The 20,683-nt window shown below is 34.9% G+C and overlaps 1 protein-coding gene across 13 annotated transcripts in view; it reads right to left on the reverse strand.

Annotated features, from left to right (window-relative positions):
• Positions 1 to 4,639: 4,639 nt before the first annotated feature.
• The window catches only part of IFT81 (intraflagellar transport 81), a 140,652-nt gene continuing 124,608 nt past the window's right edge, over positions 4,640 to 20,683 (reverse strand). For 12 of the 13 annotated variants that reach the window (XM_030860290.3, XM_060283151.2, XM_030860291.3 and 9 more), the window contains 5 exons: positions 15,416 to 15,502; positions 14,349 to 14,420; positions 14,179 to 14,264; positions 10,438 to 10,483; positions 4,640 to 5,356 (listed from right to left, as the gene is read on the reverse strand). In XM_030860290.3, coding sequence (XP_030716150.1) covers positions 5,174 to 5,356; positions 10,438 to 10,483; positions 14,179 to 14,264; positions 14,349 to 14,420; positions 15,416 to 15,502 — 474 coding nt within the window. In that variant the 3' untranslated portion in view covers positions 4,640 to 5,173. Of the gene's footprint in view, positions 5,357 to 10,437; positions 10,484 to 14,178; positions 14,265 to 14,348; positions 14,421 to 15,415; positions 15,503 to 20,683 lie in introns of those variants that run through there. The other variant, XR_011376676.1, reaches the window with a different exon arrangement.

The raw sequence follows: 20,683 nt of genomic DNA on the forward strand, positions 1-20,683 counted from the left end.
GTAAAAAACTGGAATCAATCTAAATGTCCAGCAACAGGAGACACATGATTTTAAGACTTTCACAGAGAAAGTTTTAAATTATAACCTATAAAGCTTCTATTTGCTCTGTATCTAAAACTATTGCTTCTTTTATGTATTTACTTGACAATCATTTTTACTATAATTCCCTCATCTGGTTGGTAGAGCTTATTTTTAACCATTTAGTAAATTAGTAAAGTTTGTTCCTCAGGTACAGTAAGCAAATACATTTTTAAAAAAGCATTATAAGAAGCAATAAAAATAGGGACTTCCCTGGTGATCCAGTGGTTAAGAATCCACCTTCCAACGCAGGGAACGCAGGTTCGATCCCTGGTCGGGGACTAAGATCCCACATGCAGTGCGGCAACTAAGCCCTTGCGCCACAACTACTGAGCCCGTGTGCTCTGGAGCCCTTGTACCACAACTAGAAAGAAGCCCGTGCGCCACAACAAAAGATCCTGCATGCCACAACTAAGACCTGATGCAGCCAAAAAAAATAATAAAAAAAATAAATATTAAAAAAAAGCAATAAAAATAATTTCACACATATTATAGTTTATAAATGGACATTAACCTTTATGGATATATATAACCAGTATATTCATGGGTCACACTGCAGGACAACACAGTAGTAAAGAGCACAGGTCTTAGACTCTGGCTCTGCCACAGTTATTAGCTGTGTAATACTGTGAAAGCCTTTCTGTGCCTCAGTTTCATCATCTATAAAATGAGAATAATAGTATCTCACAGGATTATTTTGAGATTTACATTGATTCATACACATAAAGCACTTAGGACAGTGTCCGGTACACACCAAGTGCTTAATAATGGGTTAGCTGCTAGCATGATCATCATCATGATTATGATTATTATGATTACAGAGCTTTAGATTACAGGGAATAAAATTTGTTCAATCTCGCTTTGCCTAACTGCTGTTGAAAAAAATTTCTCCTCCTCTGTAAGTCTGCTTCGCTTCTAGAACCAATAAACCAATCAGGCTGTGCTCTTTAACAATGGAACAGGCTCCCTCATGAGGAGTGAGCTGCATTGCGGTTACTCTACCCAGGCTGGAAAGTGATTTGCTACAAGCGTTAACGTCCTGATTTCTGCACTGTAGAGAGGCTGAAAGAGGTCCCTCAAAGGTCCCAATCTAATAAATGACTACATGACTCATTCTGAGGTTCCTTTCAAGCTCCAAAACTCTATGCCTATTTACCAGCTTCTCACATGCAGTGTTAAGCAGCAGACTTGCCAGGAACTTGCCATTAACACTCTGAACTGAGGTGGAAACAAATACTTTCACTGAAAAGCAGAAATCTTTAATTTCCTTCTGTGTTCTGAACAGTGAATTTTGTGTTCTGAAACCAAATTTGTTGACTCAAGTCTCTTAGCAATTCTAGAAAGGAAATTGTGAAATTATCGGTATTTGCTGAGAAAGTACTTACAGTTTGCCAAAAGAGGGAGCATGGGAGCAGAAAGCATGTTTGTCTAAGTCTTTAAAAAAATACTTGTTTGGATTCTGTGCTTTAGTTTTTGACTTCTTTTGCAAGGATGGGATGAGACTAAATGACAGTTACAGACAATATTCTCTTTTTAAGATTGTCTTCAGACAGAAGGGTCAAAGACTGATACACATAACTTTAAACGATCCCTCTCCATCCTCCCCAGACAAAAGTCACCTCGTGCCTGGCTGCCACACATCAAAGAGCTCTAATTAAACTGCTCTCATTAAAAGGAAACGGAGGAGGAGCTCAGGCTAGCAGCTTCTCCTGAGTAGGGAAACAATTACATATTTAATAAAAGTACAACTTTATTTCTCTCCTGGCTGCCATGGATTGTTTAAAAAAGAAGGATTCATTGTATATATAAGCTAGATCTCACCTTTACCACAACAATGGAGAAGTTATTGATATAACCAAGTTTAAGGAAAGTTAATCATCAGGGTGGTGCTAACTTACTCACTCCCTAGGGCTAAACACTCCTTCTTGCCAAGTAAGAGGAATGATATAAGCGCCTAGAACCCTTTGTAGAAACAAGTCTTTGATTCACACTTATTATTAGTCACTAATGTTGGGTGAATGCCTGTGTGAGACAAGGAGGTTTCTATAAGACTAAGACACACATCTCCATGAGAAGTCATTTTTCAATACAAATTTGATTTTTGCCTTTGTAAAGGCAGCTTTAGCAAGTTACCCATTTGTGCATATTTTCAAAATCAATTCAGAAGAATGCTGCAAATTTATATATTTTTAGTTTGAGCAACAGATTCAGTCTCTTCCTTTACTCAAATTACCAAAAAGTTCTTTGTATTACGTTAGCCTAAAAACTTAAGAAACACACTTGGAAAATTCACAGAGCTTAAAATTTCCCCCCCGAATTATATATGTTATATAAACTAATTATTTGATAGTTTAATGAAATGGCTTCTTTTATTACTGCTGTCTGCTGCATTAAAGCAAAATGATAGAAAATATTAATCTAAAGAAGAAAGTTAAATGTTCTACAATTTCCTGAGATCTGGTTTAATTTCCATATGCCTTCGAACAATGTTCTAAGACAATTCTGCTACACCTTCTGGACCGGGAAAATACATGATCTTGGATTCAGTTATTAATAGATTTATAACAGAAAAGACATTATCCTATTATAAGATTCTTCTTAAAGGACAACCTTTAAAGTTGGATTATTTCCTTAACTAATACAGGAAGCAAGATAAGCACTGGCCTTTTGAAATTTACAGTTTAAATAGTCAGTCCCATGCAACAGCTGGCAATACTGGGTCCTAGGAGGAGAAGATCTGTGAACGCAGAAGCAGATTTCACAGGCTACATTTTTTTCCTTTATTTGGGCCATCATGTGGAAGCTGGATTATTTTCCAAAACGATTAAGTACTCTCATCAATTAGCCAGCTAGAGTATCAATCCTGAAGGAAAAATGTAATAAATTCTTCTTCTGTAAGTGCCAGCTGTCAAAAACTGTCAGAGTTAGTCAAAGCTTTTTAATGTTCCAATCAAATCGTAAAATGAGTGGAAAGTCACTGTATAAAACCCATTAAGCTGTGTTACTAAATGTCCAATGTTACATAAAAACTATAAATAACTTTGTACTTTTAGGGCTTTTTTTTTTTTTCAATTTGCTTTTCTTAAAATAATAATGATGTTCGGTTTCAGTTAATAAAGTAATTTTGGAGCTGCCTTAGAGTTTAATCCACATACTCTTTCTGTGTGGAATAAAGAAAGCAAGCAATAATCAAATCAGAATTGTAAGCATTCCTTGGAGTATCTGTCGCTAACAATTTTAAAAATTAAGAGAAGAGCATCAAAGACAGTGAAGGCTGAAAAAACTAATCATTAGGCTTAATAATCTTACAAATTGACATAACTTTGGGGAATAAAATGCTGTTTCTGGGAAGCGCATCTAGTCTTTTTCAAATATTTGCAAAGGAATTCATACTCTGGTTAAAGGAATATCACTTACTACTGGCTTAAAAATAACAAGGCAGTAGCCAACACTGAACAAATACATTTACCTCAGTGTTCAAAAACTGATTATTGAGTTAATAAGGGTTTGCTTCCACACAGTGAACATAGCCTTTCCTCTTTTAGTACATGGTTGATCTAATAGTTGATCTACGGGCACAAATGAGAATGCTGGTAACGGATATTTGATCAAACAAGTAGCTAAAGTAAGCTGAGGACCAGATTCAAACCATTTAATAACATTGAAATGCTTCTTTTTTTCTTAAGATATGTTAAAAGAACTTTGGGGCTTCCCTGGTGGCGCAGTGGTTGAGGGTCCGCCTGCCAATGTAGGGGACACGGGTTCGTGCCCCGGTCCAGGAAGATCCCACATGCCGCGGAGCGGCTGGGGCCGTGAGCCATGGCCGCTGAGCCTGTGCTTTCGGAGCCTGTGCTCCGCAACGGGAGAGGACACAACAGTGAGAGGCTCGTGTACCGCAAAAAAAAAAAAAAAAAAAAAAAGAACTTTGTTTCTATACTTTCCTGGTAAGTTCTTCCATACTCTGATGGATCCCATCTCTTCCAGTAATAGCTCCTAGAATTACGAATAATTTCCATGCTAATAAGATTCTCTGATTACCAAGAAAGACACTTTCTAACAAAAATCAAGAGTAGAACACATGTGGGAACAAATACACCCAAAGCCATTAATCCAGTTTGTATATTTTGCACAGGATAGAAACAACTTTCTTCATTAAAATGTTTTTGTTTTGTTTTCTCCAGGATAGCTAAAAAGAAAGAACCCAAGGTGGACATGCTAACAATTTGAAATTTGAATTTTCAAATCTAAAAGAAATTTTGAAAAGTAAATTGAAACTGAAATGAAGTAAAGGGTGGCATATGAATTTAGTACATTTCTTTAAGGAAAAACCAAAGAAATCTTCAAATACCTTGTCCAGATGAAGCAGAGAACTTGAGGCACTTCGACAATTTCTTATATTTAAAATAATAGTCCCCCAAACCTAAATACTATATTAGACTTTTGGTGAAAATAAGTAATAATCCTTAAATTTAACACAGTGCTATAACATAAATACTTACTTAAAAAAGAATAAAAATTTACACTATATAAATTTTAAATAAATAGCCATGATATGTGCACCAAGTTTTATTTGTGTTTAAACGATACAAATCGAACAAATATGTTATTCAAAATAATAAATCTTCTTGAATTTTACATAAGAAAAAGAAACTGAAGTGAAACTGTAGGAATTGCTGAACTTCAGATAAATGTTTCTTCAAAACAAGAGATATTAATTCCTAAAAGATTCCTCTAAAGTTAAAAAAAGATTAAGAAAAACATTAAGCCACTGGGTTAGTATGTTTAAAAAAACCTACATGTTTCTTAATGGACATATGTTTACATTTACAGATAGTAAACTCAGTCTCCTGTCTCATAAAACACAGAAGACATCACTATGTCTAAACTAAGCAAAAAAATAAAGGACTCTTTTCCATATTAAAAAACTTTTAAAACCTAAATCTACCTTAACATTATTTTCCAAGAAAACTTAATAGGGAATGGCTAATCTGAAAGCAAAATGTTGTACAAATCACTTTCAAGAAAGGGAATACACCATGGGATTATGCTTATAGCTAGCAGTATCAGCTAAAACCCCAAACAATGACACATGAACTCAGAGTATCAGCCGGTCCTCTCCTCCCTCCTGAATTACCTGACCAATGGAAGTTTGGCTTTGTTGTTTCAGAAAGCACTGTTTCTTACATTCCATCAATTGTTCAAAATCACGCCACATTTTCACTTGTTTCATATTGGGACCATGACTTTCTCGTACAGCTTTTTGTTTTTCCCGGAGTTTCTATTGTTAAAAAAAAAATCAAGAATAATTAAATCTCATACACGGATTTACTTCTATTGTTCTAATCAGAAGAATATGGTATGCTTTGTACATCTGATGAATAATAGCTAAGCCAGGTTCTCCTATGATAGATGAAAACGAAGATGATAAAAGTTAACTAAATTTATGATAGATCTAGGACAACCTGAATTTAAAAAGAACAGAAAAATGTAAAAGAAAGGAAGGGGGGAAAAAAATAAAGGGAATCTGGAAAGTGGAGCAGTAACATGGTATATAAAAATATGCAGATTTTGGAAGTCAGAAGACTTGAGTTCCAACTCTGGCTCTGTCACTAGCTGTAGGGAAGACAATTTCTCTGGACTGTAGTTTTCTCAATTGTTAATTAAGGCTAATAATAGGGGTAATTATAAAAGTATCTGCTTTATAAGATTATTTTTTCCACATGACAATAGATATGGAAAAAATTATAAACTACCATGTGTTATACATGTTATTATTATTAAATACTGTATTCTTTCCTGAATCAGTATGCTCTAAGGGTATGCTCTATACCCAAATAAATCAAATTGTATGTAAATATTCCTCAGGGAGAAGGTCTAGTGATATTCTAAAAAGGCCCAAATCCTTATCAGAATTGTTTTTGTTACTACTAGCCTATATAGTTCCACCTGCCAAAATTGTTCTACTTACTGACTCTAAAATTATAAATAGGAATAAGAACATTTTTCAATACATTGCAAAACTATACTTTGGTTCTGTATTATGGCAAATTGAGGAGAGTGACAAAGAAAGGGAGGCACAAAGTCAGAGACAATGAGAGGAAAGAAAAGAAGGAGGGAAAGAAGCGAAAAACAGAGATGATAGTACACACATAAGGAAACAGTGTGACAGAAATACATACACTGACACAGTGTGAGAAATCACCAAGAAGGGCAGAAAAACAAGCAAAGACACAGAAACAGATTACACAGGAACATCTCCATCTTTTCCTCTTTTAGTATACACGGTTGATTTAACAGGTGACCTAAGCACATAAGTGAAAAGGCTGGTCATTGGTACTTGCCCAAATAAGAGGCTAAACTAAACTGAGGCCAGGTTCAAAACGCTTACTAAAGACTGCCCTCTCCATCTATGGTTAATGAAAAGCAAAGTTAACAGCAAATAGCAACAGGAAACAAAACAGAATTAAGAAAATATAATTTAAACATAACCAGCAATTTTTTGACACAATGCCTGGCATGCAAATACATCTATTTAAGTCTATGTTACAAATAAAGTATCTTACAACAAATATTTTTATCCTCATAAACTAAAACAAAAGTAGTAAGTCAGATCAAGAGTACTGAGCATGATTTTAAGATTAAGGTACTACTTAACTGTAACTTTTCTTATATTATTGGAATAATTTCCTTGTCAAAATCCTAACAACCTATAAAAAGTTATTTAAAGAACCAAAGACAGGAGGTGGGGACTGTCTGTATCAGAAATATTATATTACTGTCACTTATTACAGATTTATTTTGTGGATAGTTGCAATGTACAAAAAATACTTGTCACAGATTTCATTGTTCTTAAAAGGAAGAGGTGGTACAGGAGGAGGAAAGTTACAACTTTCAGTACAATATTCCATCTTGGTAAGGCAAATTCTAGTATATGATAGTGTGAATTGTAGCACTATAGCTTGGTCTAATTTCAGAAACTCAGTTGGCATGAGGAGGTCTGTGGATGTCCAGTCTTTGCTGGTTTGGAAGGCATATGCTATTGTCAGTTTCAAAGCCTAGGTATGTTCTGTGTTTGCCTTGAAAATTTAGATCCACTCTAGGAGTGAGAGGATCAAGAAGCTTTGTTTCTTAAATGATACAGCCTGACAATCGGGGCATGAACTAATCAGTGGCTCATTTTGCTGGAACATGCTTGACGTCAGACTGCTGCTACTGCTTTCCCCCCAAATCCTGCAGTAAAACACTACACTGGAAGGGGAAAGAATAATCTTTAATCATATTTAGCAATTAAGTTTGGGTCTTTGAAAGGATTCAAAGTTTGACAAATATTTCTCTACACATAGCATCCATCCAGATACTTTTCAAAACAAATGAAATAGAGGAATATTTTCATATAAAAAATTATATTATTTATGAAATACCTGGATGAAAGTCAATTATTGACAATCATACTAAATCCTAAAGCCCCCAAAATCTCTAGTTAAAATACTGTACAAATGAATGTACAACTTGATTCAAACACATAAGTTCAAATATGAAAATTATTTTTTCCTTTTGAGTATGGCATGTCATTTCATAAATGGAATAAGGTGTACAGAACTCAATTTCTCTGATGAAATGGAAGAATCAGCTTTAATGTTTCTTTTTACTTAGATTAATATGATGGACATCTATTCACAGTTCATACAAAAAGAACAGATGAACACTTTTTATAGATATGGCTGATTCCAGATTGGGGACAGGAAATGTACAGAATGAGCCTTTTGTCTGGAACATTTTGTCATTCCAGAAAATAAAAAATCCATCAAAACCTAGTAGGATTGTTTCAAAAGGATTCAGGAGCTGACTTCAAGAGGCTTCCACCGGCCAAACATGGGGCAATTTGGATAGGAATAATAATAAATATTAAATAAATAAAAATAAATAAAAATAAATATAATAATAATAATTGCAATGGATTGAAACATATAAAACATGTTAAATCTGGGAGTTATAAACATACTTTTAAAGAATGATAAAAAATGAACTCATCATTTTGAAAACCAGTAATAAACAAATCAAGCAGTTATTCTGCCTTTCCTATATGACCTGTACTTTAGAGTAACCAGAGTTGGTAAGATGCTCTTAACAGAATTATTCCAGCCAATAAATGAAGAAGGAACAACATAATTAGAATATGACTGTTCTGCAACCTCTAATGAATTAATGGACTGAGGAAGTGATTTTCATTGGCTGCCTACATTACAAAAAGAGAGCTTCCCAAATATTGAATCGTATTTAATCAAGTCTCTAAACCCAACTGCCAATTCACAGGACATACTGGGGACAGAAGAACATGCTAACTGACACTACAGGGAGGCCATCAACAAAGCTCAGAATGCTGGAAAATGACAGATGATCAGGTTTTTTTTCTTCCAACAAATAAATTGTAAAGAAAAAAGATGGACTAGTAACCTAGAGAAAAAGGGACTTAAGAAATATATCAAATAATAGCAATGTATGAACTCTTATTAGGATCCTGATCTGAACAAATAAACCATTAAGAAATTATGAGACAATTGGTGAAGTTTGAACACTGACTGGGTATTGGGTATTATGCAATTATTGTTAAATTATTTTTGGCATGATAATAGTATTGCAGTTATGTTAAAAAAAAGAGTCTTTATGATACATACTGAAATATGACCAGATAAAACAATTAAATCTCTGAGATTTGCCTAAAAATGGGCAAATCTGGGAGTGGGACTATAGATAAAACAAGACTGGTCACAAATTTAATTACTGAAGTTGAGTGATGGTTACATGTGAGTTCTTTACATTATTTCCTCAATTTTTTATTTAGGCTTGAAATTTTCCATAATAAAAACTTTTATTTTTTTAGTTCTTTTTAAAGTTTTTCTCAAAAAGACTTTTAAAAAGTCTACTTAGCAATTACTTCATTGCTTTCTACACTATTTGTTTTTCTGAAGTTCATCGTTAGAATATTACTTACAGGTTTATGGGAGCTAATTCAGCTTTTATGTAAAAGCAGATATATGTAAATATGTTTTTAATAATGACTCAAATGAAAGTAAGAATGAATAATTTTACTATCACCAATTTATTGAGTCAGACCAATAGCTAAACTGTACAATGCATTAAGACTGAAACAAAGCCATATTTTTCATTTGTACTATTAGGATGGACAAGCCTATATATGTATATAAAATCATTTCCAGGCTGCAGCCTCAAGAATATTTGAACGTTGAAATTAGACACCCATATATAATCAGTATTTTAAATGAAAAACTGCAGCCAACAATTTCTAACTCTGATGCTACAAACTTGACACTCCTATTAGAAAAACTAATAAGGAACTTCAATTTTCAATAGTGAAACTAAGTAAAGAACAGATAAAATGGCGTATAGTGAAGCATGGTTAGCATTCACTATGCAACATGGATTTAAAATCATTGAAGATTAGAATCAATTAGAAAAATCAATTAGTCATTTAAGTCCTGATGTTCAAGGCCCCACCACCTCTTCTACTAGGAGTGGCTCAGAGAACTGAGAAAACAAGACTCAATCACATGCTCCTATTTTTAGTAGCCCTCATATAAGACTGGCAGGTAGGGAGTGAGTATCTTAAGTAAAGTTTTTCGATTATTTGTATTAATTGAATCAATGTTTGTAAAGGACTTAAACTAGCCCCTGGCTCATTTGCGTTTATTAAATAAAATAAATGAATAAGTTTACACTTATAAGTATAATCCCAGTATTCCCAGATACCTGGGAATAAACTGAAACTTGTAGTTCATTAAACGTGGCATTTTGTTTGTTACGCATGAACTCTTTGTTATTTAAAACTGGATTTCCCCCCTCCTCCCAAATTCATGTGCCTTCACTTTTATAAAACTAAATTCCTAAAGAAGAGTCTTCATCTTTGAAAGGGAGTAAGAAAGTTCCAATATCCTCTATAACCTTAAAAAAAATGACAATGGCATAAACATGTACTGAAAGCCTGAATAGACACATTAAAAAAAACAACATTCTTGGGACTTCCCTGGTGGTGCAGTGGTTAAGAACCCCCCCTGCCAATGCAGGGGACACAAGTTTGATCCCTGGTCCAGGGAGATCCCACATGCCACGGAGCAACTAAGCCCGTGCACCACAACTACTGAGCCTGTGCTCTAGAGCCCACATACCACAACTACTGAGCCCACGTGCTGCAACTACTGAAGCCTGTGTGCCTACAGCCCGTGCTCCGCAACAAGAGAAGCCATAGCAATGAGAAGCCCGTGTCCCTGCTCACTGCAACTAGAGAAAGCCTGCGTGCAGCAACGAAGACCCAACGCAGCCAAAAAAAAAATGCATTCTTACCTTTCCAAGATTTTCCTGTTCAGCAATATTTTTGGTATACTGTTCCCTGGGGAGTAAACATAATGATTTAGTTTACATTTACTTCAATCGATTTGATCATACAACTAAATTATAAATTAACATATCTATCTAAATATATTAGACAATACAGTTTATAGAGTACTAGAGTCAGAATGAAACCCATTATCAAACACTCCCTTTTCCAATCTTTAGTCAGTTCATCTAATAAACAGTAATATAAGGAAAAAACCAAGGCAAAATATCATGTAAGAAGTTAAGTACCATTTCCAGTTAATCTACACTTAAATCAATGGTAATCCATTTGCTTAAATTACACTTTTTTTTTAAAGAGGTTTGCAGAAGAGAGAAAGGATACACATTTTTAAAAAACATTAAATAGCATCTAACCCAGCAATCCAACTTCTAGGAAGTCATCCTACAGAAAAACTCTCATAAGTTAATAAAGATGAAAGCAAAGACTATTACTTCACCATTGCTTATAGTAGTGAAAATCTGCAACCAACTACATGTTGATAGACGGGGAAATGTTTAAATAAATTATGGTACATCCGTTCAAAGGAATAATACAGAGTTGTAAAAAAAGAATGAGGTAGATCTATAAATACTAAAGTGGAAAAAATTCTAGATAAATTATTAAGAAAAAAACTGTATATGTAGCTTAATTTTATTTATGTATACACACATATACAGACATATTAGCAAAAGCATGGGAAAAGAATATGGGATAATATACAACAAAATATTAACAGTAGACATTTATGAGGTATGGCAGTGTGGACAACATTCAATTTTTGTGTGCTATACTTGATAATGGTTACTATTTGTTTTTATAAGTATTTCTTTTGTAAGCTAAAAAAGTTACAAATTTTTAATGTAAAAATAGAAATACAAATAACGTATTGTATTTTTAAACAAAGGTATAATTATATTTTAATATTATATAAGACAAAAAATGAGATTTGAAGTGTTAAGGACAAAGATTGAAGGATGAGGACACAGGAACCAAGGACAAAGGAACCAGTGACAAGAAGATAAGAGACTTTAGACCTCAAATTTGTATGGAAAAAGACTATATTTCTGTGTAAAGCTACACAGTAGTACTTAAGAAGAAATTAAACAACACAAAATTGGGAATCTAAGAAATCATAAACCACAAACTCTAGCAGCTTAAGTGAAGAAAGATTTGCATTTATGTCAAAAGGGAGGTAAACATGATTAGAACAGAGAGAATGGCAATCAAAAGTACCTGAAGCCCTTACAGAGCTGAAGTGAAGGTAGAATTTGTGCACAGGAATAAGAATGGAAGGGAATAGACACAATCTTGATGAACCTTCATTTTGCCCTTAAAATTTATGAGACACTAAGTCAAAATTGTTTACCTTTCTAGCTCTTCAATGAAAAAAAGCTGGGAGGAACTAAATGACATATCCCTCAAGAAGAATGTATGGTTATTATTAAGAGAGCTTTAAATAATTCATTTATTACCCTAGGCCCGAGGAATGTCCAAACTGTTTTAGAATTTTCATTTATATTTTATCAAGAAATCGACAGGCACATGCTCTTTCCCCATAACAGTAATATGTAATTTTAATTTATTCAATGAATTTATTCAAGAAATAATTACAGAGCACCTGTTATGTACCAAGCATGCCCTGGGATTTCAAAAAGAAAACAGGACAGACAGGGTCCTTGCCCTCTAGGAATTCATACTATATCATTTCTAAAATACTGCTGCATACATTATATTTAACTTGAACCTCTGTGGTATACATTATTCTCCTTATTTTATAGATGAGGAATGATTTGTCCAAGGCCACAAAACTAGGAACTGGAAAAATCAGGTTAGAAACAATTTTATGGTCTCTCTCTAGTACTTTGATATATAATATGCTGCCTCTTTAAGTAAAATTAAAATTTGCAGATGATCTTTCAAAACCAAGCTAATTTCTTACACCTTTGGCCTTACCAGGAAGTACCATAAAAGTAGAAAATGAAATAACATTAAAAATATTGTGTCTACCATAGTTATAATATTTTAAACATGTATCAGTGAGTTTAGAGTATAATTAACTCCATTTTATTCTTAACATTCTTATCATGTACTACTCTAGTCAGGGCACAGTATTTTTCTATTGGAAAACTGAGGAATGGTAAAGGTTTACAATGATTTTTAAAATGATGAAGAGGAATATCTAGCTAGAAAACTGATAAGAAAACCAATCGTTCAGGAGCTATATTTCCTTTTTTACTATTTATATTGATCACTTTGGAAGAAAAGAAACAATTTCTAAAACTTATTTTTCAAGAACAAAATTAACTTCTCACATTTGTGAAATATTAGCATTGACTATACAGATTTAATGAGCAAAGTTTACATTCAATGAAAGAATTTGTATAAGTACATTCAGTATGTTTTTTTAATGTAGACTTATTATTTTTAAAAAATATTTATTTATTTATTTGGCTGTGTCGGGTCTTAGTTGCGGCATTTGGGATCTTTCGTTGCAGTGCGCGGACTCTCTAGTTGTGGCGCGCAGGCTCCAGAGCATGCAGGCTTCAGTACATGCAGCACACGGGCTCTCTAGTTGTGGCACGTGGGCTCTGGAGTACGCAGGCTCAGTCGTTGCAGCATGTGGGCTTAGTTGCTCTGCGGCATGTGGAATCTTAGTTCCCTGACTAGGGATCGAACCTGTGTCCCCCTGCATTGCAGGGGGATTCTTAACCACTGGACCACCAGGGAAGTGCCTGTATGTTTAATATGTTAGACTATTAAAAAATAATACACTATTTATAGGATATTTTTGGTCTGGCCTGCATTATATAAAAAAAATTTAGACTTTGCAAAACATTCTATTTCTTACATTCCTTTTTGTAATATTAATGTATATGCCACTAGAAATCTCAACTGCAGTCTAGAATAAGTGTGAATCCTACACTTCATTTGAGTTCTTACCGAATGGTAAAAGCAAAATATTTGAATTACGATTAGGGGCAAAGAAAGCTTATCTTGTTCATTACTGCATTTTATCAAAGCTAGCAATTCAACTATAAACGTATTTTTTAAGACAGCGTTTGATTTATTACAATATGCTGCAAGCTAGGATTACAAAAAGAAAAAATCACCATATAAGGACTAGTAGTATTTATACACCCTTCTTTGCTTTAAAGGCTGACACACCGCAGTCACACAGTTTCTAGCTGAAATGCAGTCACTCACACTGCACAATGAGCAGGCCAACAACCAGAGTCCAGGCCATGTAGGACTTGAAAAATAGACCAACCTTAGTGCTTTTAAAAAAGCAATTATGAAATTATACGTATTCCTGAGGAGGGGGTAATGGGGATTAACTGCTTAATGGTTGTAAGAGTTTCTGTTTCGGGTGATGAAAAAGTTTTGGTAATATATAGTGGTTATGGTTGCATAATATTTTTAATGTAATCAATGCAACACTTTTAATTATACACTTAAAAATGGCAAATTTTATGTTATTTACCTTTTGCCACAATAAAAAAGTAAGCAAGCAAGCAAGAAAAATTATATGTATTCTTACTTAGCAGGGCTGGACTATCCAGAAGATGTTTAACAAGATTCAATCCTAAATAATATCTTACTATATGCTTATTTAAGTACTCTGACTTTGTATAATTCCATCTTATTTATAAAACTTCTATAGATTAAAACATTAAGTAACTCAATATAAAAACAACAAAATTACTTGCCTAATTGCCTTTCTTTTTTCTTGTTGATCAGAAGAGACATATGCCTTCATTTCATCAGTAGCACGACAAAGTTGTACTTCTAGGTTCTAAGTGGAAAGACTAAGCTTTAGGTTAAGTCCTTGATACAGAAAAATTTCAGAAAAGTTTTTGATCCACTTTCTTTGTCTTACCTTAATCATACAATTTGTATAATGGTATCTACTTTCATCTTGAAGACATTCTTCACGGAGTCCTCTGACTTCCTAATGTATATAATTTTAAATGGGCAACATTATCGAAAGAATAATCAGATACAGAAAGGATGACTATATTTACAACAAAAGAAATACCATCAGAGTATTTCCTCTTCTGCAACCGAAACTTTATTATAATAGACTAGGTTGCAATCTTTTCTAGAGACCACTCATATCGCTCTACAACCTATAAGTTTAGTTATTTATTAAGTACCTACTGTGTGCCCAGCTCTGTGCTAGGTGCTGGGGACAGAGGAGTGAACAAGACAGGTCCCTGCTCTCATTCAAGTAGAGGAAACAGACATAAACAAGGAAACATGTAATGAAGGTAGTTTCAGATGGGAAAAAGTGCCATGAAGAAAATTCTGCAGTGGAATGTGATAGGGTGACTGAGTGGGCAATATTAGGTGATCAGAGAAGACCTCTAGGAGGATGTGACATTTAGGGTGAGACCTAAAAGGTGAAAAGGAGAGATCAAGGCAAATAGTTGGTGGTAGAGTATCCCAGAGAGAGAAGAATACATGCAAAACCCCCAAGGTGAAAACAAGCTTGGCCTGTTTGAAGTACAAGAAGGCGGCCAGTGTGGCTGGGGCCCTGTGGGTGAGGAGTAGAGCACGTGGATATGAAGTTCATGGAAGCAGGTAGGGCCTTATAGACCACAGTTCTGAAGTTAGATTTTAAGTGCAACAGGAAGCCAGTGGAGGGTAGCCTAACTGCTGTATAGGTTTCTTTGGCTGCTCTATGGAGAATAAACCTTAGGAAGGCAAGCGTGGAAGGGGAGAGTAGGTGGGAGGTTACAGTGCGAGTCTAGGGGGCCTGGACTCTGGCAGTAGGGGTGTAGATGGAGAATTTAGTATGTACACATCAAGTTTGAAGAAATAAAAATCTCTGCAGCTTAGGAGACAGACTCAGTAAAGATTTGGGAATCTTTTGACATTGGTAGTGAAAATACGCATATACAGGCAGTTTCTGCTAAGTTGTTAAAATAAAAACTGTCTTCTTACCTGTTCTAATTTGGACCGATTACTTTCAAGGCCTGCTGCACAGCTATCATACTGGGATTTCTTTTCATCACACTCCTGGGTTAATTCCTAGTATGAAAAGGGTAATTAATTGAATAAGTAAAAAACAAAGGCCTAAAATGTGGCTCTGAAACAATACATGCCCTTGTCAGTCTTGTAACTTAACTCTAAGCTTCTTGGCATACTTACGAGTTATTTATACAACAATCAGACATTTGAGAATTATGACAGATGAAGGTGCTGATAAAAACAATAGCTGCCATGTATTAAGCTGTGTGCCAGGCTCTCTGTTAGAAGCTGGGAATAAAACAGTGAGCAAAACAGCCAAAAATCCTTCCCCTCAAGTAATGCTCAGACAAGTAAACAGGCTGAGTGCTATGATGGATGAATGCAAGGTGTTATAGGAGCACATGGGACGCTCACTGGACCTAACCCAGGCTTGGGGATCAGTGCGGACAACCTGCTGGAGAAATTGATATCTAAGCTGAGGTACGAAGGATTAGTAAGCATAGTTAGAAGGGACAAGAGGAGGAGAATGTTCATAAAAAAAGGAACACTATGTATGAAGTCTTGGACTTGGAACTAGAGAGAAGAAGGACAATTTAGGACATATAAGTAGTTTATTATACTGGAGCATGTCTGGGAAATGTGAGAAGAGGCTGAAGACTTTGGCAGAGGCCTGATCAGAACTTTGTAAACCATGTTAAGGGTGTTTGAGCTTTATCTTTAACAATAACTAAGTCTCAAAACGACCTCTTGAGGTAGGTATTAATATCCCCACATCGTGCAAGGACAAGTATCTTGTAAAAGATTGTACTGCTGGAAAGACGTGTTAGAATTTGAATTCAGGCTATTTGAATAGTTTCACACTTTCTTCTAACATAATATTTTGAAACTGATAATTTGAAAATCTTCTTCTACCGACACCTGGAAATGCTAAAAGTATCAACAAATGCTTGATAAGGCAGGGCAAACATCCTTTCAGATCCAGAGCTAACTGAACTCTCAAGGAAGTAAAAGGAATTACCAGGACTAGAAACAAAGGATGACAGCCTATGGCTACACTTGGTGAAGGAGTTGGGAGCCAATCTTGATAACAGAATGATTATTATCTCCAGGCAGGGCAAAAGACCTAGAAACCTGTGAATAAAGGGTTAACACCAGGCCTGGATTGATTCAGGCCAGACTGGGAATGGTTTCACACAGCACAGTTTCCTTGGGAACTGGAGAGTTAACATAAATGGGTAATATTGTGTGGTGCTTCTGCTGTGTGGGACTGCATCTGGTTTGGGGTGACTAGCACAGTATAAAAGACTGGTGGGAAAAAGGAGCCATGGCTTTTGTGAATCAAAGTGACCTACAGACATCTAAGGCTCTCATGGTTGACATGAGAAGGGGCAACAGAGGCTGTGTACTTGGGTAGCTGCTGGGCCTGTCAGTGAGATGAAGATACTATAGTATATGAAAGCCTTTTTTTGTTTGTGAGTTTTATGGCCAAACTGATCAGTAAATGCAGTTATGCTACTTCAGAGGAGGATGGAAAAAAGGAGTCTGTCCTCAGGCAGGTTTGGGATTTGGATTTACCCTACCTACGTGGTCTAAGAACTCCCAAGCTGAGACATTAACTCAAATTAGCTCCAAGCTTGTGATAGTCCTAAAACACCTGGCAGAACAACAGCAAAACCACTCTGGAGGGACACACCCTCCATCTTAGCTGCCAGGACTCAAGAGACAAAACCCTACTAAAGATAAACTCACAATCCAAAAGTATAAATATATAAGGAACAATCAATCCATCATGAGTGAGAATCAGAAGATATAAAACACACAGCAGGACTATACCTCCAGGAACTTCGAATACTAGAAGAAAGTCTATTAAATAAGTATGCTTAAAATAATTAAAGTTATAAAGGAGGAACTGAAAATAAAAGACTAAAAAAAGGCACAGTGAGTAAAAATAGACAAAAACGAAAAAAAAAAGTCACTGAAATTAAAAACTAAGTAGGTGACATAAACATAAGATTGGCTCAGGAGATGAAAGAATGAACTAAAAAACAGAGCTGAAGAAATTATCCAAAATTCATCACAGAGAGAGACAAAGAGATGAAAATATGAAAATGAGGTTAAACAACAGGGAACAGAATAAATACGTCTAACATATATCTAACAGGAGTTGCTGAAGAACAGACTAGAAAGACCAGGGGAGAGAATATTTGAAGATATCATGTAGAATTTTTCCAGAATTAATGGGAGACAAAAAAGCACATATTCCAGCAGAGCAGATAAAACTAAATCTATACTTAGATCATGGCAGTGAAACTGGACAACACCAAAGACAAAAATATTAAAACCGTCTACAGATTTAAGGCAATCCCTATCAAAATACCAATGTTACTTTTCACACAACTAGAACAAATAATTTAAAAACTTGTATGGAAACACAAAAGACCCTGAATAGCCAAAACAATCTTCAGAAAGTAGAATAGAGATGGAGGTATCATACTCCCTGACTTCAGACTATACTACAAAACTATGGTAATCAAAATAGTATGGTACTGGCAACAAAAACAGACACATAGATCAATGGAACAGAATAGAGAGCCCAGAAATAAACCCACACACTTATGACCAACTAATCTATGACAAAGGAGACAAGAATATACAATTGAGAAAAGACAGTCTCTGCAATAAGTGGTGATGGGAAAACTGGACAGCTAAGTGTAAAGGAATGAAATTGGAACATTTCCTCACACCATGTACAAAAATAAACTCAAAATGGAAAAGGGAACCCTCTTGCACTGTTGGCGGGAATGTAAATTGATACAGCCACTATGGAGAACAGTATGGAGGTTCCTTAAAAAACTAAAAATAGAACTACCATATGACCCAGCAATCCCACTACTGGGCATATACCCTGAGAAAACCATAATTCAAAAGCAGTCATGTACCACAATGTTCATTGCAGCACTATTTACAATAGCCAGGACATGGAAGCAACTTAAGTGTCCATCAACAGATGAATGGATAAAGAAGATGTGGCACATATATATAATGGAATACTACTCAGTCATAAAAGAAATGAAATTTAGTTATTTGTAATGAGGTGGATGGACCTAGAGTCTGTCATACAGAGTGAAGTAAGTCAGAAAGAGAAAAACAAATACCATATGCTAACACATATATATAGAATCTGAAAAAAAAAAAAAAAACGTTGTGAAGAACCTAGGGGCAGGACAGGAATAAAGATGCAGATGTAGGGAATGGACTTGAGGACATGGGGAGGGGGAAGGGTAAGCTGGGACGAAGTGAGAGAGTGGCATGGACATATATACACTACCAAATGTAAAATAGATAGCTAGTGGGAAGCAGCCACATAGCACAGGGAGATCAGCTCGGTGCTTTGTGACCACCTAGAGGGGTGGGATAGGGAGGGTGGGAGGGAGGAGAAATGGGGATATACATATATGTATAGCTGATTTACTTTGTTACACAGCAGAAATTAACACACCGTTGTAAAGTAATTTTACTCAATAAAGATGTTAAAACAAAAAAAAACTAATAAGAAAAATAAACTCAAAATGGATTAAAAACCTAAATGTAAAAAACCATAAAACTCCCAGAAGAAAACATAGGCAGAACACTCTTTGACCTAAATCACAGCCATATTTTTTGGGTCTGTCTCCTAAAACAAAGGAAACAAAAGCAAAAATAAACCAATGGGACCTAATTAAACTTAAAAGCTTTTCCATAGCAGAGGAAACCATGGACAAAATGGAAGATAACCTACTGAATGGGAGAAAACATTTACAAATGATATCATTAATAAGAGGTTAATATCCAAAATATATAAACAGCTCATATAACTCAAAAAAAAAAAAAAAACCAGTTAAAAAATGGGCAGAAGACCTGAAAAGACGTTTTTCCAAAGAAAATATACAGATGGCCAACAGGAACATGAAAACATGCTCAATATCATTAATCATCAGCGAAATACAAATCAAACCCACAATGAGATATCACCTCACACCTGTCAGAATGGCTATTATCAAAAAAGACCACAAATAACAAATATTGGTAAGGATGTGGAGAAAAGGGAACCTTTGTACATTTTTGATGAGAATGTAAATTGGTGCAGCCACTGTGGAAAACAGTATGGAGGTTCCTCAAAAAACTAAAAATAGAACTACCACATGATCCAGCAATTCCACTCCTGAGTATATAACCAAGGAAAATGAAAACATTAATTTGAAAAGATATATGCATCCCAATGTTCATAGCAGCATTATTTACAATAGCCAAGACATGGAAGCAACCTAAGTGTCAATCAAGAGACGAATGGAAAAAGAAGACGTGGTATATATATATATATATATATATACACATACACACACACACACACACACACACACACAATAGAATACTACTCATCCATTAAAAAGAATGAAATTTTGCCATTTACAACAACGTGGATGAACTTGGAGGGTACTCTGCTTAGTGAAATAAGTCAGAAAGAGAAAGACAAATACTGTACAATATTACTTTTCTGTGGAATCTAAATAATAAAACAAACTAGTGACTATAACAAAAATTAAAACTATATATAGGGAAGACATTATCTAAAAAGAAATGAGAATTAAACCGATAGCAGATCCCTCAACACAACAAGAGAAAGCAGAAAGCAATGAAAATAATTTTTTTTTCTGACCAAGTCACTATTTAAGAAGAAAAACAAAGATGGTTTACTTTTGGCAATGATTCTTTACTAAGAGAACTACTAAAAGAAAAGAAAATAAAGCAAGGAAATTTCATTTTAGGAAGAAGGAAACTGAATCCAGAAGTAAGGAATAAAGTACATGAAGCAATGGTGAGAACTGCTAAATATGTGGGTAAATCTAAACAGGAAATGACTGTACGAAGTAGTAATTATAACAGTAATGACCACCATGACAACCACTTTTAGAGATGAAGAAATAAAATGGAAATAAAATACCACAGGATAACAACACATGTGTAAGGCAGGAGAGGGTGTTAAATTATTCTGAGGTTCCTGTATTGTTCAGGAGATTAACAATTGTTCAGCTGATTAACTTTAGGCAGGAAAAATATGTTAAAAATTTAAGAGTAAACAATATCAGAATAGAAGAAGATAGAAAGGGAAATAAAGGGAAAAAAGAATATAAAGAAAACAGGATTGGTGCAACGGAGGGCAGAAAGAGGAAAAGAAACATAGAAAAGCACAGTACATAGGAT

The sequence above is a fragment of the Globicephala melas genome, chromosome 13, assembly GCF_963455315.2.
Source record: "Globicephala melas chromosome 13, mGloMel1.2, whole genome shotgun sequence".
Lineage (NCBI taxonomy): Eukaryota > Metazoa > Chordata > Mammalia > Artiodactyla > Delphinidae > Globicephala > Globicephala melas.